Raw genomic sequence first — 23713 nt, 5'->3', positions numbered from 1 at the left:
ACTCGTGGCGTAGCCTGTTAAAAACCTGCCGCACGCCGATTTAAATCATAACTGCCTGAGAATTTTAAGTGTCAACATCGCAGTCACACTTTGACGATTTTGCCAGCGTATGCCGGCCAATGAAAAATGTGTCTAAAACGCTGGCACATGTCAAATACGGTATAGGTAAGTTGTGTATACGTTAAAAGTAGGCTGGAAAATAATTAAGTATGCTGTCATATTACGTGGTACGTGCAATACGTCGTGAAATTTCAAGCATGCTGAAAATTTTACGACGTACTCTGCGTATGGCTAACACGTTCCGCATGCGTTGTCGTATGTTCCTGGCATGCTCCGCGATCGTTTACACACGACGGACACACGTTACTTGTAGGTTACTCTTAAGTCAAACACGTCAAGGTAATATTTAACATACCCGCAACCTAATTTTCAACCAATGGGTAACGTCCTTTTAACCTATGAGCAGCGTGCTCTGAACCTATGTTTAACGTGCTTGAAACCTATGAGTAACGTGCATTGAACCTATTTGTAACTTGCCTTGAACCAATGACTCTCGTGCTATGAACCTATGAGTAACGTGCGTTTTACCTATGTGTAGCATGCTTTGAACCAAAGTATAACGTGCTTCTAACCTTTGAGTAACATGCTATGAACCTATGTGTAACGTATCTCAAACGCACATTGTCGTTTGTAAACGAATTAGATTGACGTCTTCCGGACGACCACAGCACTTACTGAACGTGTTTCTAACTTACATCTTCCTATAATGTTGTATTGGCAGCGTTAAGGGGAATTGGTATATTCAAATGGGCTTCACAAGAGGAACCCATCATTGTTCCAGACTCCATGTTGAGTAGATGTCAATGCCAGTCGTTTCAGTAGTAGTAATACTATTAGCAGTAGTTGGTGTGCGTGACAGTAGTAATAGTAGTAGTAGTTGTAGTAGTAGTATGTCTATGTCAGTAGTAGTATGTGACCGTGATGGGGAGGGTGTGGGTGATGATGGATCCTCTTATCGTCCATGAATAGGAGACTACTTTGCACCATTGTTCGATGTTCTTTTTGGCTAATTTTTTTTCCTCATTCCCACGATGAAATATTTCTTTGTTTTACTTTTTAAAGTATTAATAACGACTTTGACAAATGCATATTGTACTAGTAATGAACACAGAACGCTTCGATAATTTATAGATAAGTTATACCAACGATTGTTTATCGTGTTTTAGTCGTCCACAACCTATGCCCAATGATAGTCTAGCGTATGCATAGCGTAATAATTCCCAAGCACGTTATTCATTGGTTATAAATGAGTCATGGGTACCATAAACATTACTTTGATGTGTTTCGACGTATGAGGAACTTTCAAGTAGCGTGTTGCGAAGTGTGAACAACGTTCGTGTAGAGTGCTTACAAAACGTTACTCTTAGGTTAGAAATAAGTTTCGGGGACGCGAATGTTACCTCCATGTGTTTCGACTTATGCGTAACATACAATTAACGTGTGTCAACGATCGCATAACGTGCCTACAACTTATTGCCAGCATAGCAGAACGTGTGAGTCAAACGCCGAGTACGTCGTAAAATTTCAAGCATGCAAAATTTTTTGGACAACCAAAAAGTACAACGTTTTAAACCAGCATAATACGACCTATGGTAGTGTTTTTCAGCGTGCAACTAACGTACACAAAACGTACCCATAACGTATTTGATGTGTGCCAGCGTTTTAGACAAATTTTTCATAAATCAGCATACGCTGGCTAAATCGTCAAGGTGTGACAGCCCCTTTAGTCTGGGAGGTTGGTGGTTCAAACCCCATCAGAGTCAAACCAAAGACTTAAACATGGTACGAGCTGCTTCTTTGCTTGACACTAAGCATTTAAAAAGATAGAGCTTGGGCAACCAATGCTGGGAAGACAATGCCAAACCACCCAGTATATCCCTTGCCAAGAAATTGCTTTTCGGAAGCACCAATGCCATTTGTGGAGTTTGGGACATCAAAATAAATGTTGTTTCGTATGCAGTCTGTGGCTGCTGGTTGCATCATTTTCTGGAAGAACTGCTATACCGCTAATGCAGTGCTCCTGTTACCAGTAAACTGGCACTCATTTTGCCAACCTCGGAAGGATGACAGTCAACCCACTTGTTATTTCAACAGAACGACAGGAGCTCAAACTCGATATCCTAAGAACTTAAGCCAACGCCAGGCATATAACATCGATGCTGGATGGAAAATGGTTATTATGGCGTTAACTGCACCCTTTATGATCTGCTATTCACACCAATTAATTACCTCCACCACCAAAGATATCTGTAATGCGAGTGTGTGAGGAGGGATATCCGTAAGGTAGAGGTGGTTGGAGAGTGGAGGGAGTTGGCTGAGGACAGAGGGAGGTGGAGGAGTATCATGGTCAAGGCAGGGCAGAAGCTTGTTGCCATCGGACCTCACTCCTTATATTATAAAGGGAAGAGGAGAACAACAACTGAAGGTGAATGGAGGTTATGTTTTCACTCCTGTCTGTCTATCTGTCTTTTCTGTCTGTGAGCACGATATCTCAAAAAGTTATGGACGAATGTTGATGAAACTTGGTGGACAGGATGGGTGTGTGACAAGGACTAATTTACTAGATTTTTGTGAATATCCGGATCCAGTACTGTAATTTTTGAAGTGATTCTTCACCATTGAGAAATAGGGCCGAAAAGACATATAGCACCATATCTCAAAACGTTTTAGATGGATTATGACAAAACTTGGTTGATGAGTTGTGTCGTTGACAAGAGCAAGTCAATTAGATTGTGGTTCAGGTCCGGATCCAGATCCGGCCTATCGGTGGGGATACAAAATGTAAACTGTTCATCCTGATTGAGGTCTGCGCTCTTCTGAGTACCTTTCTTGTTTACAGTTCTGTTTGCAAAATGAGATGAACTTCTGTATGTTATGGGGAGGTAAGGGAACATTCAAGCACAACCTTGGAGAGTGTATGTAGCAAAACTCTTACATGGTGAATGTGGAAGCACAATCAAGTGATCTGAGTATAACCTTGACAATTCAACAACATCCAGTTAAATGTAGCTGATTTTTACAACTAACTTGACTGTGTTTAGTTTGTTCATGCTTGGTAAAGATATGTTGTGCTTGGATTGAAGACCGAGTAGATTGTGTTTGCAGTGTGCATGAGAGCAGTGACAAATGAGTGGAAATGCATGGGAAGAATGTTTTTCTCATTGACTAAGTTCCACCTTGAAGTGTAAGATACGAGACCATTCCTTTATTATGAGTTCCCTTGAAAAGAACTCCATCCTATAGGAGGCCATTATATTGTCGCGGCGCTGGCAGCCAAGGTTAATCCCCGACCCAATTTTGTGGTGACGGGTGGTTAACACCGCCAGCCCAGACGGTCGAGCAGTTCCTTATTAATAGGAGGCGGACACGTTGATCCTTGGAGATTATCACGCGCACGGGAAGGGTGGGGCGCAATGGCGGTGCGACTGGGGCGCAGAAATGGATGCACGGCGGGGGTGGGGGGGGTTATACTTCAACCCCACGACAGATACACTGACACAGCCACTTAAAATGAACACATTTAATGAAAATAGACATATTTACAAAGGACAATAATCAGAATAAAATAGTATGTGAGGTAAACTTATCCTGAAGTCTAAATTGAGGTGCCTCTACACACAGATTTAAATAGACAAGGACAAACTAAATAAAAGAAAATCCTTCCTTTATTCTGGCACTTAGCTTTGTCCAGAGATGGTCTTTGTGGAATGTGGAATTGAGGCGCTTCTATTTGCATGTATAGGTGCATGCAAAATGGTGCCAAGTAGCTCTCTCTCGCAGCGGGAATGTTCGTCAGGCAATTCGCGAGCGGTATTCAACACCAAGGCTCAGAGACCCCGTGCAGCTTAGAATGGCGCTGTCCCCTTTGGTGACGTCCCCCGTGTAGCTCCTTTGTGCGTCGATTGTCCTCACTGACCCGCTATTTGACATACACGAGGCTCAGGGTCCGTTCCTCATGACCCATCCAAGAGCCAAAGGCCAGCATCTTGCTTCACCACGTGAGCCAAATCGCCTCAACACGAATACAAGAATCGTGCCGTCTTCTTCATGCGTCGAAGGAAAGCCCTGTTCTTTCAGGCTATCTCCTAACTACGTTCTTTCTCAACCGCACGCGCCCCTCACTCCGCACTCGTGCGTTCCTCCTCCAAACTCCCCACTCTCCGTCTGATTTGAGCTGCTGCCTCCCACACCCTCTTCCTCTTCATGTGTGTCACATCACGCCCATCAATCCTCCGCCTCCGGGGCATGTCCAGCTTGCACGAAACCCGGAAGGGCGGGGCTTCTGCCCGCTTGTAGTTGTTTTAGGGACGTGTTCCCTACCTTTATTGCCGATCTTGGAAAACAAAACGTTGGTAGGGAAAGTTAAAACGGGGCGATTACATACTGGGGCAGTTTAGTCTTAAACCCTACCTAATTAACATCCCCCCCCCCCCATATGTGGTTACAAGTAATACTTAAGCTCGCAGTTTCCCCACTCTCCGTCTGATTTGAGCTGCTGCCTCCCACACCCTCTTCCTCTTCATGTGTCACATCACGCCCATCAATCCTCCGCCTCCGGGGCATGTCCAGCTTGCACGAAACCCAGAAGGGTGGGGCTTCTGCCCGCTTGTAGTTGTTTTAGGGACGTGTTCCCTACCTTTATTGCCGATCTTGGAAAACAAAACGTTGGTAGGGAAAGTTAAAACGGGGCGATTACATACTGGGGCAGTTTAGTCTTAAACCCTACCTAATTAACATGCCCCCCCCCATATGTGGTTACAAGTAATACTTAAGCTCGCAGTTTCCCAACGTCATTACATCGAGATGTCTCCTCCACATCCGTGGAGCAAACAACTCTATTCAATCCTAACTTTCCTATTAAATTCCTCCATCGACCCCCACAACTGTAACGATATCAAGCCTGCTAAATGGTTTCCAACATATGGTTATTTGTCCGTGCTCTATCCTTTTTTTAAATGCTGATGTGGTTGGTTGGTGGGCAGGGGGGGTGAGGGAAACAATGGGCAAGGTTTTGTTTTCTATATTTTGTTTTTGGTTGATATTTGGAAGGAAGAGAAGAGGGATGAAGATGATATAGAAAGGGTCATTGATTAAGTTCTTGACTTGGACTGTTGTGTTTTCTCTTCCCTTACATGGAATACATCTAATCTTGGAAGAATGTGGGGAATGTAAGGGTTTTTCTTATTGCATAGTTGCATAAAGAAAAGAGGGAAATGGGACTGTGAGGGAAGGTATGGAGAGAGATTACCGGCTAAGACTGATGAACACGTGATTGCATGGTAAAGACCCATGCTTATAAATTCTCCCAAAAACTTGAGATTATACATAGGAACAGACAGACAAAATGATTAACAGTTAAACAAGACAAACTAAGAATGTTATCTGCAGCTCTAGAGGTAGTTTTGTTGGAGCAGGAAGAAACATGTCTGCACATGAGTATTTTGCATCTGTCTCGTATCAAATGCTTTGATTGGGTCTGTGAGAGTTTTGTAATTCCCATATGACAGGTGTCCTGTCTGTTTTTATTTATTAATTGCTGGATTATTTCATTTTTTTTAAACCATTGCCCCATGTACATCAACTTTTTGGGTACCCGTGCCTTGTTGCTACTCAATGCAGTCCAGATTTGTTCACAAATACATCTTATTGTTCCTCTAATTCCATGAGCCTTGTTCGAACTCTATGTTACTTTTTATCTTACTCAGTCTTACCTTTTGCAGGTAGGCTTCGCACTGCTGTATTCCGAGTGACTCACAATGTGGCTGAGCTCAAAGCAAGTGCATCTGCACTACATCAGTTTCGCTCTCTTCTCTACATCGCATTGGCCATGCAGGTTTGTGTGTTGATCGTGGAGAGAGAAAAGGACAGACAGTAAAGGAGAAGGTGTGGGAAGGTTTTAATATGCTTGTACTTTTTGTGCCTCCAATGACGAAGTCGCCAGAGGCATTGTTTTGGTTTGTCTGTCAGTACGTACGTATGTCCATGCTAAATCTCATTATCGCGATATCTAAAGAACCGTGGAACGGATTTTTGTCAAACTTGGTTGCAGTATATATTGATACAAATATAATCTGATTAGATTTTGAGGTCATTAGGTCAGAGGTCATGTTTGGTAAAACATGTGTTACTGTGCTAACTTGTGAACCAGTGATGGGATTTTGACCAAACTTGGTATAAGTACAGTATACAGTATGATGCATTGATTAACTGATTAGATGGTGACATGAAGAGGTCTAAAGGACAGAGGTTTTCTTTACTGCAATTACTTAAGAACAGCTGAAGGGATCCAAGTCAAAGTTGGAACAAGTATGTATTATAATGTACACATAAACCGATTAGATGACGCGGTCAAGAGGTCTTAGGTTATGTCAGGTAAAAATGTGATGTTTGAGAACAGCTGAAGGGATTTAAATCAAACTTGGTGCCAGTATGTACAATGATGTAATAATGTGGGCGGATGCATATCTCTCGACGTCGAAGAATGCTGTTCTGGTTTACTTTTAAAATCAATCGCAATTTCTACTGTGATCGGAGAAAGAATAGTTGGTAGAAGTAGGCATTTGGTAAATGGTACAAGGTTAATGGAGATTATTAGTCCATCCCCCATACAGCGGGCGATGGGGTTTTGCAATCGCTTCTGTCTGTCTGTCCAGGCCATAACTTTTTTTCCATTTGAGCTTTTGTCATCAAATTTTCAACAAACCTTTATTATGAGAATATGGAGAAAATATTTAATAATTGGTTGAAATGTGAAGGGGCTAAGTCATAGTAAATATAAATAGCCCTTATTAGTCTGTCGGCAGCGCGTCGAGTGCAAGACCATGTGTATTTTCACGTTGGAGATGAGTTCCAGGAATGTGGTTTCGTGGGGAAAATCTGAGTACATGGAGCTCCCTCCCTGTAAACTGTTTATTTCTCGACAGGGAAAACAATCAAAACTGTTCAGGGCTTCAGCACCAGCATCCAGAGCAGTCAGGCTTTACACCAAAGAGGTCAACGATTGACCGTATCCTTGCACTTCGTGTCCTCACCGAACGCAGACGAGAGTTTTGGCAGGGGCTGCTTGCAGCCTATGTTGATCTCTGTAAAGCGTTCGATTCAGTGAATCGGGATGTCCTCTGGAGGATTCTTGGTCTTCGTGGGGTGTCACCAAAACTGATCGATCTGATGTCTGAACTATACTCTGGTACTGAGAGTGCTGTGAGATGTGGTGGTACCATCTCTGACTTATTTCCAGTTGTTACTGGAGTTCGTCAGGGGTGTGTACTGGCTCCCACACTTTTCAGCACTTGTTTGGACTGGATTCTGGGGAGGATGTCAGAGAGATCAAGCTGTGGTGCACCATTTTGGAATGTCAAGATCTCTGACCTTGATTTCGCGGATGATGCAGTCATATTTGCGGAGACTTTAGATATCCCTTTGGGGCCCTCGAGGTGCTGAATGAGGAGTCTGTGCCACTGGGATTACGGGTTTCCTGGGTCAAAACTAAGATCCAGGCTTTCAATGACATCTTGGATGCTTCTGTCCTGTCTGTGCCTGTTTGTGGTGAGGATGTTGAGGTCATGGAGAGATTCACTTACCATGGCAGTGATATTCATGTCTCTGCTGGCTGTGAGTCAGAGGTCAATAGACGTCTGGGTCGGGCCTGAGGAGTCATGGATTCATTGGATAATGAGGTGTGGCGCTGCCGGTACCTGTGCAGGAGGACGAAAGTCCAAGTTTTCAGGTCCTTGGTGCTTCCAGTATTGCTCTTCGGATGTGAGACTTGGACGCTGACCAGGGATCTGAGATGGAGACCTAATTCCTTTGGTACCAGGTCTCTTCGGAGAATCCTTGGTGAGGGAGTCTCATGAGTGGAGCAGGCCAATGGGCTGACCACGTGCCTCGTAGTTGCAGCAGGTTGATCGGCATCTCAAGGAGATGGGGGTGGGCCAGGCATCTGCCTGTTGGATGGCCACACGGAGGCCCCTGGGGTACCGGTGGAAAGTGGACGCAGCGACGTGCTGCTCTGGCGCATGTTCTCATTCCTGACCTGACCCTGACCTGCTTTTTCTGTAGTGGCAGTGATAATATATTGATAATATGTTCGCTCACAAGGAATTTTTGATGCTGGAGGAAGCCATCGGGCCCATTAAACCTGCGTTATTGTTACCAATCTACAGTTGTTTGTCTGTGCTCTATCCTTTTTAAATGCTGAGTGTCAAGCAAGGAAGCGGCACCTTCCATTTTTTCAGTTTTTGGTATGACTCGGCTGGGGTTCGAACCGTCGACCTATACTGAGAGCAGGGCAGTGGATACTCTAACCATTACACCACCAAGTCTGATGGTTAGAGCATCCGCTCTGAGTCTGGGAGGTCAGTGGTGAAGCAACAGCTTATAATGATATATTATGATCATGATGATGATAGTGCGAGATGGCCGTGTTTTTTTTCTTTTTTCTTATCCAGCCGTGACCCGGTGATTTTAAAGTCGCTTCTGTAGTTATTTATCTATTTATTTACCATTGAGCTTCAGTGTCTGTCTTGGGCTCTAGGCCATAACATTTTTATGATCTGAACTTTTGTCATCAAATCTTCAACAAACCTTTATTATGAGAATATAGAGAACTCGGATGATCAAAATGTTTAAATATATGTATTTTAAGGCTGTTTTCATCACGTTTAGTTAGTACAAAACCGACACGGATAGACTTTGCATTTTGGGATGCTTTTCCACCGAAGGTGGATGGACGGTATGTTTTCACCCCTGTCTGTCTGTCTATGAGCAGGATATCTCAAAAAATTATGTTGGCTTCAGATGAAACTTGGTGGACAGGTTGGGTGTGTGACAAGGATGAATTGATTAAATTTTGGTGAAGATCTGGATCCGGATATTAGAATTAATTAAGTGATTCTTCACCATTGAGAGATGGGGCCAAAAAGTATATACAGTGCAGCATGATATCTCAAGTTGTGGACGGATTCGGACAAAATTTTGTGGACAGGTTGGGTGTGTGACAAGGACGAATTGATTTGATTTTGGTGAATATCTGGAGTCAGATCTGGCTTCTCAGTGGGATCCAAAATGTAAAGTGTTCAGCCTGGTGGATTTATGCGGTCTACCGAGTACTGTTCTAGTTTGTCATGTGACTGTGTTCCTGATTTTTTTTTTTTTTTGATTTTTAAAATCTTTTTTTTTTCAGAAAGCCGCACTTGAGCTGTCTGGAAACAAATCGACTTTGACCTCAGTCAGTTCTCAGACTACAGCAGCTCATACATCACCTCCTTTCAATCCTGCTTCAGCATCTGATGATTCGTCTATGGACCACCTTTCAGGCCACCCTTTGGATTCCATGATAAATGACCTGTCAGGTTCTCCTCCTTGCAACCCCTCAGAGGGCCCGCCGGATACCCCCTCGGACAGCAATCATCCGTTTCTCTTTCTTCGCTATGATCTTCCATTGGCAAGAGCGATAACACAAGAGCAAGATGCCTTCCTCAAATCACCATTTTATGGACGGTGCTTGGGCTTTCAGGTACTAGTTCTCAACTTTTTATATTGTACTTCTTAAAATAGTGGTAACATGAAGCTACTATTATTATTATTATTATTAGTATTATTTTCATTGCTGGCAGGATAGCCTCGAGGTATGTGCATTTTCCTTTCAGCTGCCTAGTCTATGTTTGAAAGTTAATGTAGTTATAAACTGTCATCCTGGTGTTTTTCATGTGGGGTGATGCATCATTGTGTGCACCATCAATCAGATTGACATGCCCAAGGACTCGTCTTCCAGAGCACAGGTCATTGGACTTTAACGATCCTAGTGTCGTTCGGGACGAGTAGGTGAGTTATCGCCTGTACTCTTGCCAAATTATAAAGTTCTGCCCAAATCGCTTTCAGGCAAACACCATGGGGGGTGCAGTCGTTTTGTGAGAAAGAGCCAAAAACTTCCCCTGGCTTACCAAAGCAGGTGGAAATAATTAGAAATTGAAGAACAACTCGCCATGCCTCCCGTCACTTTGCTGATGGGTTTAATGAAAAGACAGTGTTGCACTTCACAAACATATTGCATGTCTATCTGTAAGTCTCAATTAGGATGTAAAGGCCCAGTCATACCTTGACGTTTTAGCCAGCTTATGCCGATTTTTGGAAAATTTGTCTCAAACGCTGGTACACGTCGAATACGTTATGGGTAAGTTTTGATAACATTGAGAGCACGCTGAAAAACACTGCCATACGTCGTTGTACGCTGGCTTTAAACGTTGTACTTTTCGGTTGTCCTCAAATTTTCCATGCTTTAAATTTTAAGACTTATGCTAGCGTATGATTCACACGTTCCGCATAACGCTGGCCATTAGTTGTAGGCACGTCACGCGATCGTTGACACACGTTGACACACGTTACTTGTAAGTTACTCATAAGTCGAAACACGTCGAGGTAATGTTTCGCATACCCGAAACTTATTTGTAACCTATGAGTAACGTGTCGTAGGCACGTTACGCGATTGTTGACACACTTCGACACACGTTACTTGTAAGTTACTCATAAGTCGAAACGCGTCGAGGTAATGTTTAGCGTATCCAAAACTTATTTCTAACCTATGAGTAACATGTTGTACTCACGTTACACGATCGGTGACACACATCGACACATGTTACTTGTAAGGTGCTCATAAGTCGAAACACATCAAGGTAATGGTTAGCGTCAGTGTTCCAGACTCCCTGGTTTTATTTTTTTTTATTTTTTTTCTTCCTTCCTTCAGTCTGATGGTGATTTTGACACTTCGATTTCTCGTGCGGTTATAATATAATATAATTAATAGGCTGCTGCTCAACGATTTAAATCATAACCACACTGTACACTGAACACCGTCATACCGAAGAAAAAAAAACCAGGGAGTCTGGAACACTGACGCTAACCATTACCTTCATGTGTTTCGACTTATGAGCACCTTACAAGTAACGTGTGTCGATGTGTGTCAACGATCGCATATCGTGCGTACAACTTATTCCCATCGCATGCGGAGCATGTGTCATACGGCAAGTACGTCATAAAATTTTCAACATGTTTAAAATTACAAGACGTACTCCACTTACTACGACGTATGATAGCGTACTTTAGCGTTCTATTCACGCATACCAAACTTACCCATAGCGTATTCGATGTGCGCCAGCGTTTTAGACGCATTTTTCAGAGGTCGGCATACGCTGGCAAGATCGCCAAGGTGTGACTGCGATGTTGACACTTCCATTTCTGCGGTGGTTATGATTTGAATCGTTGTGCGGCAGCCTTTTCATAACCTACGCCACGTCATCGTCGGCGATGCGTGCAGCGCGCTATGCCTAAGTTAGACTATCGTTGGGCATAGGTTGTGAAGGCCGACAACAGGTTCAGCATTCGTTGGTATAAGTTATCTATAACACAACGAAACGTTCTGTGTCCGTTACTAATACGTTATGAATACGTCCGAATCTTTAAAAAAAAACATCAAAAGTTCAACGTAAGCCAGCGTTTTACATACATTTTAATACGTTGTCATTGCTGGCTAAAACGTCAAGGTGTGACTGGGCCTTAAAATTAAGTGAAACACCTTAAAAAGCCTCTTTTATAATACTGAGTTGTTTCTCCTGGAAAGAAAAAGGATCCTCCCAAAAAGACGAGCTTTTAAAATGGGCGTTTCTATACTTAAACGTATACAAAAAGTTTTGTTCCAAGTAAATCGATTGTTAGCTTTCCAATGATATCATTTTTATTACTAGAAGCACCCGCTCCCTACGGGAGCCATCAAGGGGGTCATGTTAATGCCGATATTACTCCAAGGGGTCCCAGGATTACACACCCAAAAAATGGTTGCGGTCAGTTCAGCTGTTTTTACGGGACCTTGGAACGGATGGACGGACGGTGAATTGTGGTAAGATTATACAATAGCAGGAACCCTTTAGAATAAAGCATGATGGGCACTGCTCCTTTTAGTAATAGATTATAATAATAATAATAATAATTATTTACTGTTTCTAGAGTAGAGTAGAGTCCTTTTTCAACAAATATGAGGTACAATGTATAGCAATGCATTGTATGACTCCAATACAGCAAGTAATTAAAAACAAGAGTGAGAATTGCTTTGCAATACATGTCCCCTACCGATGTGGTATTTTCTAAGTCCAAAAAGGGCATATCTGAAAATTTGACAAAACGCCCTGAAACATGAACTTGTTCTGTAACTTGTCATAATAAAGCCATGTTCCAAGCTTCAGTTGAATATGTTAAAGGGTATGGGAAAAAATAGTCTGAAAAACCACAGGTGGGACTGACGGACAGATGGAGAGCAAACCTAAACTCCCCTCCGGTGAAACCGGTAGGGGACTAATAATAGCCAATTGACACGTTGGTACCACAAAAATTAATAATAAATAAAACAATCCATCAAAACAAAGCAGAGAAAATAAATATTTCCTTGTTTGTCATTACAAAATTATACAATCCCATAATCTTCAAACCTATGCAGAAAACTTTTCCGCTCAAAAAATTTAAAAACTTTAAATTTAACCCTGCATCTGGCATCATGCTGTTTGCAATGCTCGCTGCCTGTGGTATACAAGATCAGCTTCACACCTGGCTTTCTGACTGCAGTCAATGCATTGCGAACAATGGACTCCTCTTCATCTTCTTCCTCCTCTTCTTTCTCTCACTTTCTCTTCCTTCACCACCTTCATGTCTTCCCAGTGAAGGCTAAAGTATCCCAAATAGTTAGGTGCCCCGCACGAGGGAATTTTCATTTTTCATTTCAAGTCGATGCAAAAGTTTACTTTTCGGTATTGCCGTGTAGGTTGGGATCTCTGGAATAATTTTTCTTCCAAGTGGACAACGATCAGCCCCCATGAGGGGAATGTGGATGCCCAATCCCCCCCCCCCAACCAATGATCCAACCTGAACATATGAGGTCTCTAAAGATTTGGGATGAGGAGCAGCAACTTTTATATTCTTGGTATATTGCAACTCGAAGCCACCTTTTTGACTGTATCGGCATAAATCCCTGTTATTCGGCAATACATTGGACATGATCGAATACTGAGACTTTTTATTTATCGTTAAATGGTTGAACAAGTGTTGGGTTGGGTTGTGAAATATGTCCTGAACACTAAAACAAAATTGATTTTCACCTGTGGTGAACAACTGCGTTAACAGTATTATGCAATCCAAAAATGACTGAAAAATGGACCATATATTTGTTGGCATTGGAAACTGTTCTAACGAACCTAATTGGCATATTTGCACTTGCACAGACATGTGCATTTCAAGTTAGCCTTCTTGCACTTGCACGACAAACAGACTTTTGTGCTAGTGCACTTATATATGGGGTTTGAAGACGTCCTTGGCAAGGGGCAGCGGTCCTTGGCAAGGGGCAGCGTGGTCAAAATGGGAACCAGCTTATCGTCTATGGAAGAAATTCAGTTCTCTGTCGGAGTCCGAGACCATTAATTAACAGCAAACAACAACAAATAACAACAAACATGCGCATGGGAAAGAAGGAAATACAGGACAAGCAATATTAAACACGATCCTTTTTCTGCCCAAAGTGCACAGAGCAATCCCCTTTGTACTATTTTGAACTGAAAAAGAAAGGGGAGGGATAGACATCTGGCAAGGGTAAATGAAGGGGAGGGCTGACGAGCATGAAGTAAGGGAACTAAGAACTGCACACATGGCCACATTGGGTTGGAGGGGAGGATAAACATGCTCATGGTAACAGTTGTGTGAACACCAGTTCAGCCTTGAGGAGAGGGTGATAACAGGGTTCGGACAAAACACAGAGACCCGGTGGATTACTTTCTGCTGGACAATGAGGTGCCAGAAAGGCGTTCTTCTCTTCAGCAGCTGGGCAGTTTCATTTAAACATTGGAGATACCAGTCTTGGTTGTATGTATTTCAGTGAGATAAAAACACATAAGATTTAGTAAGATACAATTCGATTTTACTTGTAGATTCATCTAAATTTCTATGGAGGTCAAAAGACTGTCAGGAAAAGGGGAATTTTACTGACAGTCAATTTGACTCCAGTACAAAGTAAAACCCAATTTTCTACTGTGTTCAATTAAAAGCAGCAAGCGAATATAATTGAGAAGACATGAATATAATTTTTTTTCCTTCCACACCCCAGGTCAAAAAACCAGTAAAGACCAGTAGCTTACTGGTCAACTGGTACCAGTTGAAAAGCAGTAGCCAACTGGTACCAGTAAAGCCAGTTGGTTTCTTACTGGTTTTAATATGGAAATTGGAATAGAGTGATATATTACCAGTTGAAATACATGTATTTAACTAACTGGTATCAACTAGGACCAGTACATTGTAACTGGTATCAACTGGGAGACCAGTACATTGCAACTGGTATCAACTGGGACCAGTACATTGCAACTGGTATCAACTGGAACCAGTAAGACTTTAACTGGTACAAGTATAAGCTACTGGTTTTTTCAACTGGGAAATTGGAATTCTGACTGAATTTAACTGGTACCAGTTGAAACCAATAGAGACCAGTTAAAGACCAATTAGAACCAATAGAGACCAGTTGAAAATGTGTACTGGTTTTAACTGGTTTTTCGACCTGGGACATCCTTCTCCATCCATTCATGATTCCTGGGGTTCTCAACAGGCACCAAAGGCTCGTGGGCTGTAGTGCAGATGCTCACTTGCATTGTCATCTGAAGGGTCCATCAACTCTTGTACCAAATCAGATTGCTTGGTATATATTATGGAAGTCAGAGCCACTACCGATCTTTTTGGGAATGAGGAGCTGGTGGTGGTGCTGGATGTTTGTGAGGTCATCGTTATCGATGGTGGAGCGTTGATCCACTCACTTCCTGGTACAACTGTCCAAGGTCATTTGATGAATATTTCAACAAGGTATTCTGCCCAATCGTCCAGCACAACTTGAAATGATCGAGAGTGGACATTGTCTGTGATCAGTATCATGCCTGCTTCAGTGGAGGAAGTCGGAAATCACCAAGGAATGAAGGCATCCTTGAATACCACAGGCAGAGAGCAAAGCTGGATGCCAGACTATCAAATGCCAGAGATGTATCCAAGGAGATGGTCCTTACCTCTTGATTGAGATGTACGGCCTAAACTATTCCTGGAGCAGCAGCATGTCCAGAGTCTAGTGACCGGGACATAATCCAAAATGATGGTCAGAGATCAAAGTGTTTGAAAACAGGGAAGACTTGATATCATCAGCAATGATGTATTCCATGACTTTGCTTCTAATTGGAAGTAAGCTCACTGCTCTGTAGTTAATAGGATCTGTTTTGCACCCTTGTTGTAAACAGGAATTTAACGTCCCGGTTAAACTCCCAAAGTCTAGGCTTTCCACCTACCTCCATGCTTTTCTTCTGCTTGTAGAACTTTGAAATGATGGTTGAATTGCATTTGCCTACAAGACTTCATGCTGGTGTTGTACCACCACCTCAAGTCGCCTGCCATCTTTCTCCACCACCTCAAGTCGTCCACAATCTCACCTCCTCCTGGAAGTTTATCCAGCAGCCATGATTTTATTTCGATGAACAGCAGTTTTGAGGAAATGGAGCTTTCTATTTTATGTAGTGTGCACAAGTTTAGTGCAGTTTATGGTCCATCAAAATGAGAACAAACAAGTCTGAAGACGACGATGGTTCACGAGCGGTATTTGATGATGTCGATTGTTTCAGAAGTCAAGGATGAGACAATGTGATAATGTTTGACCAAGTTATAAAAATGATGAACATGATGTGGTACGAGTGACGGGTTATTAGCTGCAAAATGTCGAAAACCTGGTTTCGTTCAACAACTTTAAAAATTTGACCTTTGCATAACCTTTAAAGGTCACAAAACAATGTTGTGGACATTAAAATAAGGAAACAGGATACGTGCTATAGCTTATTGGAGTTAGTTCATTGAAGAAGGTCGAAAACCCGGTTTGATTCCCACAACTTTGAAAATTTGACCTTTGTGACCTTTAAAGGCCAAAGGTCAAGGATTATGACTTTTGGTGCAAAACTTCCTCTGGAACATTCCAGGAACAATATAACGTCATATAGGCTATATGGCATTTCACACTCATCGGATTATCCATACTTTGATGAAATCAGCGTAAAAACAAACTTGAAGGGGACGCCACGGGCAAGGTGTTTGAGATAGAGCAAAATGGTTTCAAGACTTTAGGTGGGGAATGACCTCAAGATTATGCATAAATAATATTGTCATCCTTGCTCTCAAAGTTTGGGCGGTCGTATGATTTTTATGTCAAAATTCGAAATTTTCTAAGTTCTTGATCTTGTGACCTTGACCTTGGGACAAAAATGAAAAATTGAGCTCCGTGGGGCTATGCAGGTGCCATTGGGCTAACCAAATACCGAAACCACTGCCATATTCGACAAACCCCTCGGAAAAGATGGATTTTTATGTCAAAATCGCAATTTTCGAAGTTCGTGACCTTGACCTTGGGACGAAAATGAAAAATCAAGCTCTGTGGGGCTATGCAGGTGCCATTGGGCTAACCAAATACTGAAACCCCTGCCAGATTCGACAAACCCCCAAGGAGAAGATGCAAATTGAAATCGGCTACTCCCTAAAAACACAATTCGCAATTTTCTAAGTTCGTGGCCTTGACCTTGGGACGAAAATGAAAAAATCGAGCTCTGTGGGGCTATGCAGGTGCCATTGGGCTAACCAAACACCGAAACCCCTGCCAGATTCGACAAACCCCTCGGAGAAGAAAATTTTTTTTATATCAAATTTGCAATTTTCTAAGTTCGTGACCTTGTGACCTTGACCTTGGGACGAAAATGAGAAATCGAGCTCCGTGGGGCTATGCAGGTGCCATTGGGATAACCAAATACTGAAACCCCTGCCAGATTCGACAAACCCCCGAGGAGAAGATGAAAATTGAAATCGGCTACCCCCTAAAAACACGTTTTTTGGGCTGGCTCCGCCCATAATGGGCTCACCACGCCCATTTTCAGGAAAACACAACTTGATCATGATATAAACCTCCCACCAAAATTTTGTCAGGATCAGATCAAAACCCACGGAGCTATGCTCAGGCCAGACAGAGACATACAGACAGACAGACACACAACAACAACGAATATAGTGGTCACTTATTTTTTTCGTGAACCAATTATTTTTTTCGTGAAAATATTTTTTCATGAACCAATAAGGATTTGTAATTTATCTCCTTCGCATAAAACAAAAATATCTTATTAGCTTCACCTATTGCTGCCGAACACCGTGATGTCTACCTACATCCTGGTTCCACTTGCCCTCAGATCCTTTTCCTTCTTTTGTTTCAAAAACTCCAAGATTTCCCCTTGCATAATGCAATTCCTATGTTTATTATTATTACCCATCCCCAGCACCTTACATTTCTTTGTTTAACTACATCTGTCTTTTTCCCAGTCGACAAAAGTATCTTGACTGTCCTCGAGCTGATCACCACCCTTATCTGCTATCTACCTTACCTCCAAACGTTGTCTCATTTGCATATTGGGAAAGCCAAGTCTTGTCCTCACCTTCCAAATTTTCTAAGAGGTCTATAGCTCCCCAATGCTTCCCTGGATCTTTTCTTGCATAGCGGTGTTACATTAGCTGCTCTCCAATTCTCTCGTACCTGTCCTGACTAATAAGTTAGTAATATTGGTTAACACTAGTGCATGCCCGTATGTGCATGCTCTCTGCCACCTCCCTTAATACTGTTGTGGTTTCCGCCGGCGCGTCGCCACGAGCACGACCCTCGATGAAGCAGTGGGGCCGTCTCGGCTCGATCGCCCGGAATTACAGATCGCCGGCCCGGAGAAGTCCGAGGTCGGCGGGTCCTGGTTATTTTGGACCAAAATACGTAAATGGGTAGATCACGTGGGGTAGGGTTAATTGCCACCTTCAAATTACCAAAGTACCCACGTGATCCAGCTACCGGGGTACTTCACCCTCGACGGAACTCGTACGGAAGCGAGCCGCTTAAGCGAGCCCGTTCCGTGTGCGATGCCGAGCGGTTTTATAATCGCTGAATTCCGCTGGCCCGATTATCCTGTTACTTTGTTAAAGCGGCAATGGCTGCTCACTTTCCCACACGCATGACACACCCAGCCAATGCAGAAATGATACGACGAGCTGAGTCCATTTAAACAATTGGGGGTATTTATTATAATAGGCAGGGAATGAGGGAAGCACATAAGAGCAGATTTATACAGACTATCAAGCAATGCACGTATGTACAGGCAAAAACACTTATGCAATTCACTACTTACGGACGGGCCCACGGACGGACGCACGCGTGCGCACACACACACACACACACACACACACACACACACACACACACACAAAATAAATGGTGGCTATTGCCTTTAATAGGACTTTTAGCTCAGAGGGACAGGCGAGGAAAGCCAGGGCCTGTCTCAGACCTGCCCGCCTCGTGCGGCCTTCGAGCGGCTCGATCCGTGGAGGAGGAAGAGAACGACGACCAAGGTGGCGACCACCAAGACCAGCCAAGACGAGATGTACTGGACGACGAGATGTCAAGATCTTCCGAGATGTCATGTACCGGACGACGAGATGTCAAAATCTTTCGAGAGATGTCTCCTCCCAAGCTCTGCGGCCACGCATCTGTCCGCCCTCTTTGGGCGGGGGACAAAAAGGGGGGAGGAAAACGTCTCCGCCCACCTCGTTCACAATCTGAGGTGGCGAAGCCCCTGACAGGGTGAGGAGCCCACTCCTCCAACTCTGGGCGGTGTCCCGCTCTGAGGTGGTGAAACCCCAATTGCGAAGTCCTTTTCTTCTAGGAAGATCTGTTTCCTTTCTTCTCCTCCTCTGTGCGTTCCACCCCTCCCCCACTTGGGCGCCCCCTCAAGCGAACCGGTGGGTGGGGGCTTAACCCTTCACCCAGTAAGCTCGTGGGGGACGCTGGGAGCTGAGGGGTTGCAGCTGTCGTTTGTTGCAGGAGATGGGGTATTCTAATTACAAATTGCAGCGCATTCACACATAATTACCAACTAGACTAGGGAAAGGGCTATCTATAAAACACGTACTTACTGAGATAACTGAGCTAAAGGACCTGAATGTTGAGTGTGATATCTTTCCAAATTCGCAACAATACTCTCTGATGCATGTTATTTTTCCCCAGATCTTTACTCGTATTTTGGCTTTCTTAACTTCCTCCAATCTGACCCGTAACTACACAAAAAGCCCCTCCTAATCCAGGAGACAGATTATTTCACCTGATGTTACTTCCCCTAACTGTTCTTTTTTAAAATGAAGCAAAATATCTATTTTAGAAGGGTGCTATCTCACTTTTATCATGACCCAATCTGCCTGCACTATCCCTTCGTGAGCTCAATCTTGTTAACTCTGCCACCGAAGGTGGATGGAGGTTACATTTTCACCCCTGTTTGTCTGTGAGCAGAATATCTCAAAAAGTTGTGGACGGCTTCGGACTAAATTTGATGGACAGGTTGGGTGTGTGAAAAGGACAAATTGGTTATATTTGGTGACGATCAGGATATGAGAATTTTTTTTATGCCTCCGCACCAAGGGTGCCGGAGGCATTATGTTTCCGGGTTATCAGTTCGTCCGTCCGTTCGTCTGTCCGGATTTTCATTTACGCGATAACTCAAGAAGCAAATTGTAGAATTTCATCAAACTTGGTAAAAAGGTATAGTACGACAGCGCAATTAAGTGATTAGATTTTGGGCCAGATGTGATAAAGGTCAAAGGTCAAGGTCAAACTGAAATTTTACTGTTTACACCCTAACTCAAGAAATATTGGACAGAATTTCATCAAACTTAGTACAAAGGTAAAGTTAGACAGAACAATTAACTGATTAGATTTTGGGCCAGATATGATAAAGGTCAAGGGTCAAATATATCAATACTCAAGTGTTTGTGCGGGAGAGCGGAGGCATACCCGTCGACTGCGCGCAGTCGAATGACTCCTATTTAATTCTAAAAATAATTCTTCACCATTAAGAGGTGGGGCCAAAAATAATGATAGAGCACAGGTCAGGATCGGGTATGGGAGCATGCGCCGGAGCAACGCGTCGCTACGTCCACTTTCCACCGGTACTCCAGGGGCGTCTGTCTGGCCATCCTCCAGACAGATGCGTAGCCCATCCCCATCTCCTTGAGATGCCGATCAATCTGCTGCAAGCATGAGGCATGTGGTCGACCCGTTGGCCTCCTCCACGCACGAGGCTCCCTCGCTAAGAGAATCTGGTGAGCAGGATCAGCATCAGGAAAACGAGTCATGTCCATACAGCCGCAGCTGATGCTCACGTACTAGGCAGGTGACAAATCTCATTTCAGTCTCTCTCAGCAACCGCTCATTGGACACGAAGTCCGACCAGCGAGAGCCAAGGATTCTCCGAAGAGACCTGGTGCCAAAGGAATGAGGTCTCCATCTCGTATCCCTGGTCAGCGTCCAAGTCTCACATCCATAGAGCAAGACTGGAAGCACCAAGGACCTGAAAACTTGGACTTTCGTCCTCCTGCACAGGTACCAGCAGTGCCACACCCCATGATCCAGTGAATCCATGACGATGTCTATTGACCTCTGGCTCACGGCCAGGAGAGATATGAATATCACTGCCAAGGTAGGTGAATCTCTCCGTCACCTCAACATCCTCACCACAAACAGGTACAGACAAAATAGCAGCATCCAATACATCATTGAAAGCCTGGATCTTTGGTTTGACCCAGGAAACCCTTAATGCCAGTGGCTCCGACTCCTTAATTAGCACATCGAGGGCTCCCAAAGCATATCCAGAGTCTCCGCAAAGATAACTGAATCATCTGCGAAATCAAGGTCAGCAATCTTGACATTCCAAAACGATGCACCGCAGCTTGATCTCTCCGACATCCTCCCAAGAATCCAGTCCATGCAAGTGCTAAAAATGTGGGAGCCAATACACGCCCCTGACGAACTCCAGTAACAACTGGAAATAAGTCAGGGATGGCATCACCACATCTCTCGGCACTCTCAGTACCAGAGTATAGTTCAGACATTAGATTTATCAGTTTTAGTGGCACACCACGAAGACTAAGAATCCTCCAGAGGGTATCCCGATTCACTGAATCAAATGCTTTGCAGAGATCAACATACCATCAATCGTTGACCTCTTTCGTGTAAAGCCTGACTGCTCTGGGCACTGGTGCTCAAGCAGATAGTGGCGAACCCTATCAAGAATTGTCTGAGCAAAGACCTTGCCCGGCAATGAGAGCAGCGTCAGCCCTCGGTAGTTGTTGCAGTCCTGGCGATCACTCTTCCCATTCCAGAGCGGACAATCAGGCCCCTCTTCCAGTCAGTATGGATGATGCCTGTGTTCCAGGTAGAGCACAGAACTGTACGCAACAACATGAGTACAGCATTTCCACCAGCCTTAAGAAGTTCAGCATGGATGCCACAAATCCCTGGAGCATTGCCCCATTTCAACAAGTTCACTGCATCCTGTGTTTCCACAAACAAATGTGGATCATAGTTGATTGGAGGGTCAGCAATAGGGATAGTAACACCCCTGACATCCAACTCAACAGCTGGTGGATCAGCCTGGTACTGCTGCTCAAAGTAACCAGCCCAGCGAGCCGTCACTTTGGACTCTTCTGTCAAGAACACACCATCCTCGCTCTTACTGCAGTACACCGAGGGACGGGCTTATAGGACCACAAGGTGCGAATTCCCCTGTAAGCAGCACGAGAATCACTTGACCACAGGTGATGCTCTACCCCCTCACAGATTTTTTGCACATAGGTCTCCTTGTCCACCCTCAGCACACGTACAGTTTTACGCCTCAACTCCCTGAACAGCTCAGTTCTGCCATTAAGCCCTGCCCTGTGACTCTGGGCAATGTTATCCAATGTCCCTTGAGAGACAAAATTCGTCTTCGCCCTCCGGTGAATTCCAAGACATCCACCGGCAACATCAAGGATGGTGGTCTTGAAGGCACTCCAAAACTTTTCTGGATTCCCCAAAGCACCCAGACCCCCAAATCGCCACTCAGACTGTTCGCAAATTCCTCAGCTACCCTCTCATCCTTGAGCTCATCTCAAAATATCTCTGTAGCACGATATCTCAAAAAGTTGTCGATGGATTATGATGAAACTTGGTGAGTGAGTTGTGTGGGTGAAAAGACCAAGCCAGTTCCATTTTGGATCAGGTCTACATGCAGATCCGGCCAATCAGTACAATACAAATCTTCAGCTGTTCAGCGTGGCGAAGGTATGCACTCTACCGAGTGCTGTTCTTGTTTCATCATGTTTAAAAAAAAAAAAAAAATTGTTACATCTGGGTTTATTTAACATAATTCCCTCTTATTGTGTGTTTTTAATATCTTTGGCCATGCCTTTCTCATGTTCTCTTTTGTCTTGCAGAATTATGTTCTAAACTTCTCTCTTTATGTCAAGTCTGACTCCACTCCTGTTTTTTTATACCTCATAAATGTCTTCAATGTATCCTTAATAGTATTCCTTACTCTACACTGCACACTGAGTCCTCGAAGCTTGTGCATTTCTCTGATGCTGTTTGTCCTCATGGTAGCTTGTCTGAATCGAAAGCATCTAACTCCATTCTCACACCCTAAAGGTTTGCCTTCCTCAAATTTAAGTGCCTTAATCTGCTATGCCGAATTAACTCTGAATAAAATCCTTTCGCCCACTATGTTTATGGTTATGTCCCTAATTGTTCTGCTCCATCCACTTTCTTCACCATATCTTTACCATTATGGCACGAGAGGTCTCGTACTTCACTCCCCTTGTGGGCTTTTCTATAAATGTGATAAAAAGCATTTGTGGACTCGATCGAGAAATTTTTCATCCGTTTTGCCCTGTTCCTGTTTTATTTTTTTATATATATATATATATATATATATATATATATATATATATATATATATATATATATATATATATATATATATATATATATATATATATATATGCAAAATGTATTTAGAATTGGGATTTCATGTCAGTTGCTGATGATGGGGCGAACAACACTTAAAATCGTTCCAGTGCTGTGTGATGTCCATGTCGTGATGATAAGTAGTGCGATCATGGGGCAATAAAATGTAGTGTGATAGCATTTGAGTTCGATGACACAAAACCTTTAGCAGCTGCACCCTCTTGCATGCCAGAAACTCATCGAATCATCGTGCTCACCATCCAAGCAAAAGTTTTGATCAAACAGTCCATTTAGTATGAACAAAATTTAGGATTACAGTCAACATTATGTTGAAATAGAAAATCAGTACTCTTCCCTTACCCTACCCTCACCTCCTGCAAGTGGTGCTAATTATTTAGCTCATCCAAAGTTGGAAATATTGCAAGAATATCACCATCCAACAACCTGTTTTTCTTTAAAATACACCATAGAATATAGTTGATGCCCATTACAAAGATTCAGAGGGGACAGTTAGCTTCACATGCCCATCCGAGCAAAGGTGTGCTCGGAGATATGTCGGCCCTCCTGCTGGCACAGCATCAGAAAGACAGTTCATCTTAAGTTCAACCCATCAGGAATCAAACCCAGACGAGACTTCATTGGTGAATAAAGGCATGTGCTTTCTACTCGCACCTCTGTTTTTGCACATTCCTGCTCCCTCTTCAGCCTCAGCTATCAGCACTTAATAACAGCTCAGGGAGTTCTCTGCTTATT

General features: G+C 43.4%; 1 protein-coding gene across 4 annotated transcripts in view; it reads left to right on the top strand.

Annotated features, from left to right (window-relative positions):
• Nucleotides 1-23713, top strand: part of LIPE (lipase E, hormone sensitive type) — a 172296-nt gene that overhangs the window by 51603 nt on the left and 96980 nt on the right. For all 4 annotated transcript variants that reach the window (XM_085851949.1, XM_085851945.1, XM_085851947.1 and 1 more), the window contains 2 exons: nucleotides 5781-5893; nucleotides 9242-9574. In XM_085851949.1, coding sequence (XP_085708075.1) covers nucleotides 5781-5893; nucleotides 9242-9574 — 446 coding nt within the window. The remainder of the gene's footprint in view (nucleotides 1-5780; nucleotides 5894-9241; nucleotides 9575-23713) is intronic.

This window comes from Eptatretus burgeri, chromosome 13 (genome assembly GCF_056783735.1).
Source record: "Eptatretus burgeri isolate ZD-2024b chromosome 13, Ebu_testis_v1, whole genome shotgun sequence".
Taxonomy (NCBI): Eukaryota; Metazoa; Chordata; class Myxini; order Myxiniformes; family Myxinidae; genus Eptatretus; species Eptatretus burgeri.
Note: the sequence above shows the minus strand (reverse complement) of the source record. Positions and strands in the feature narration are given on the sequence as shown.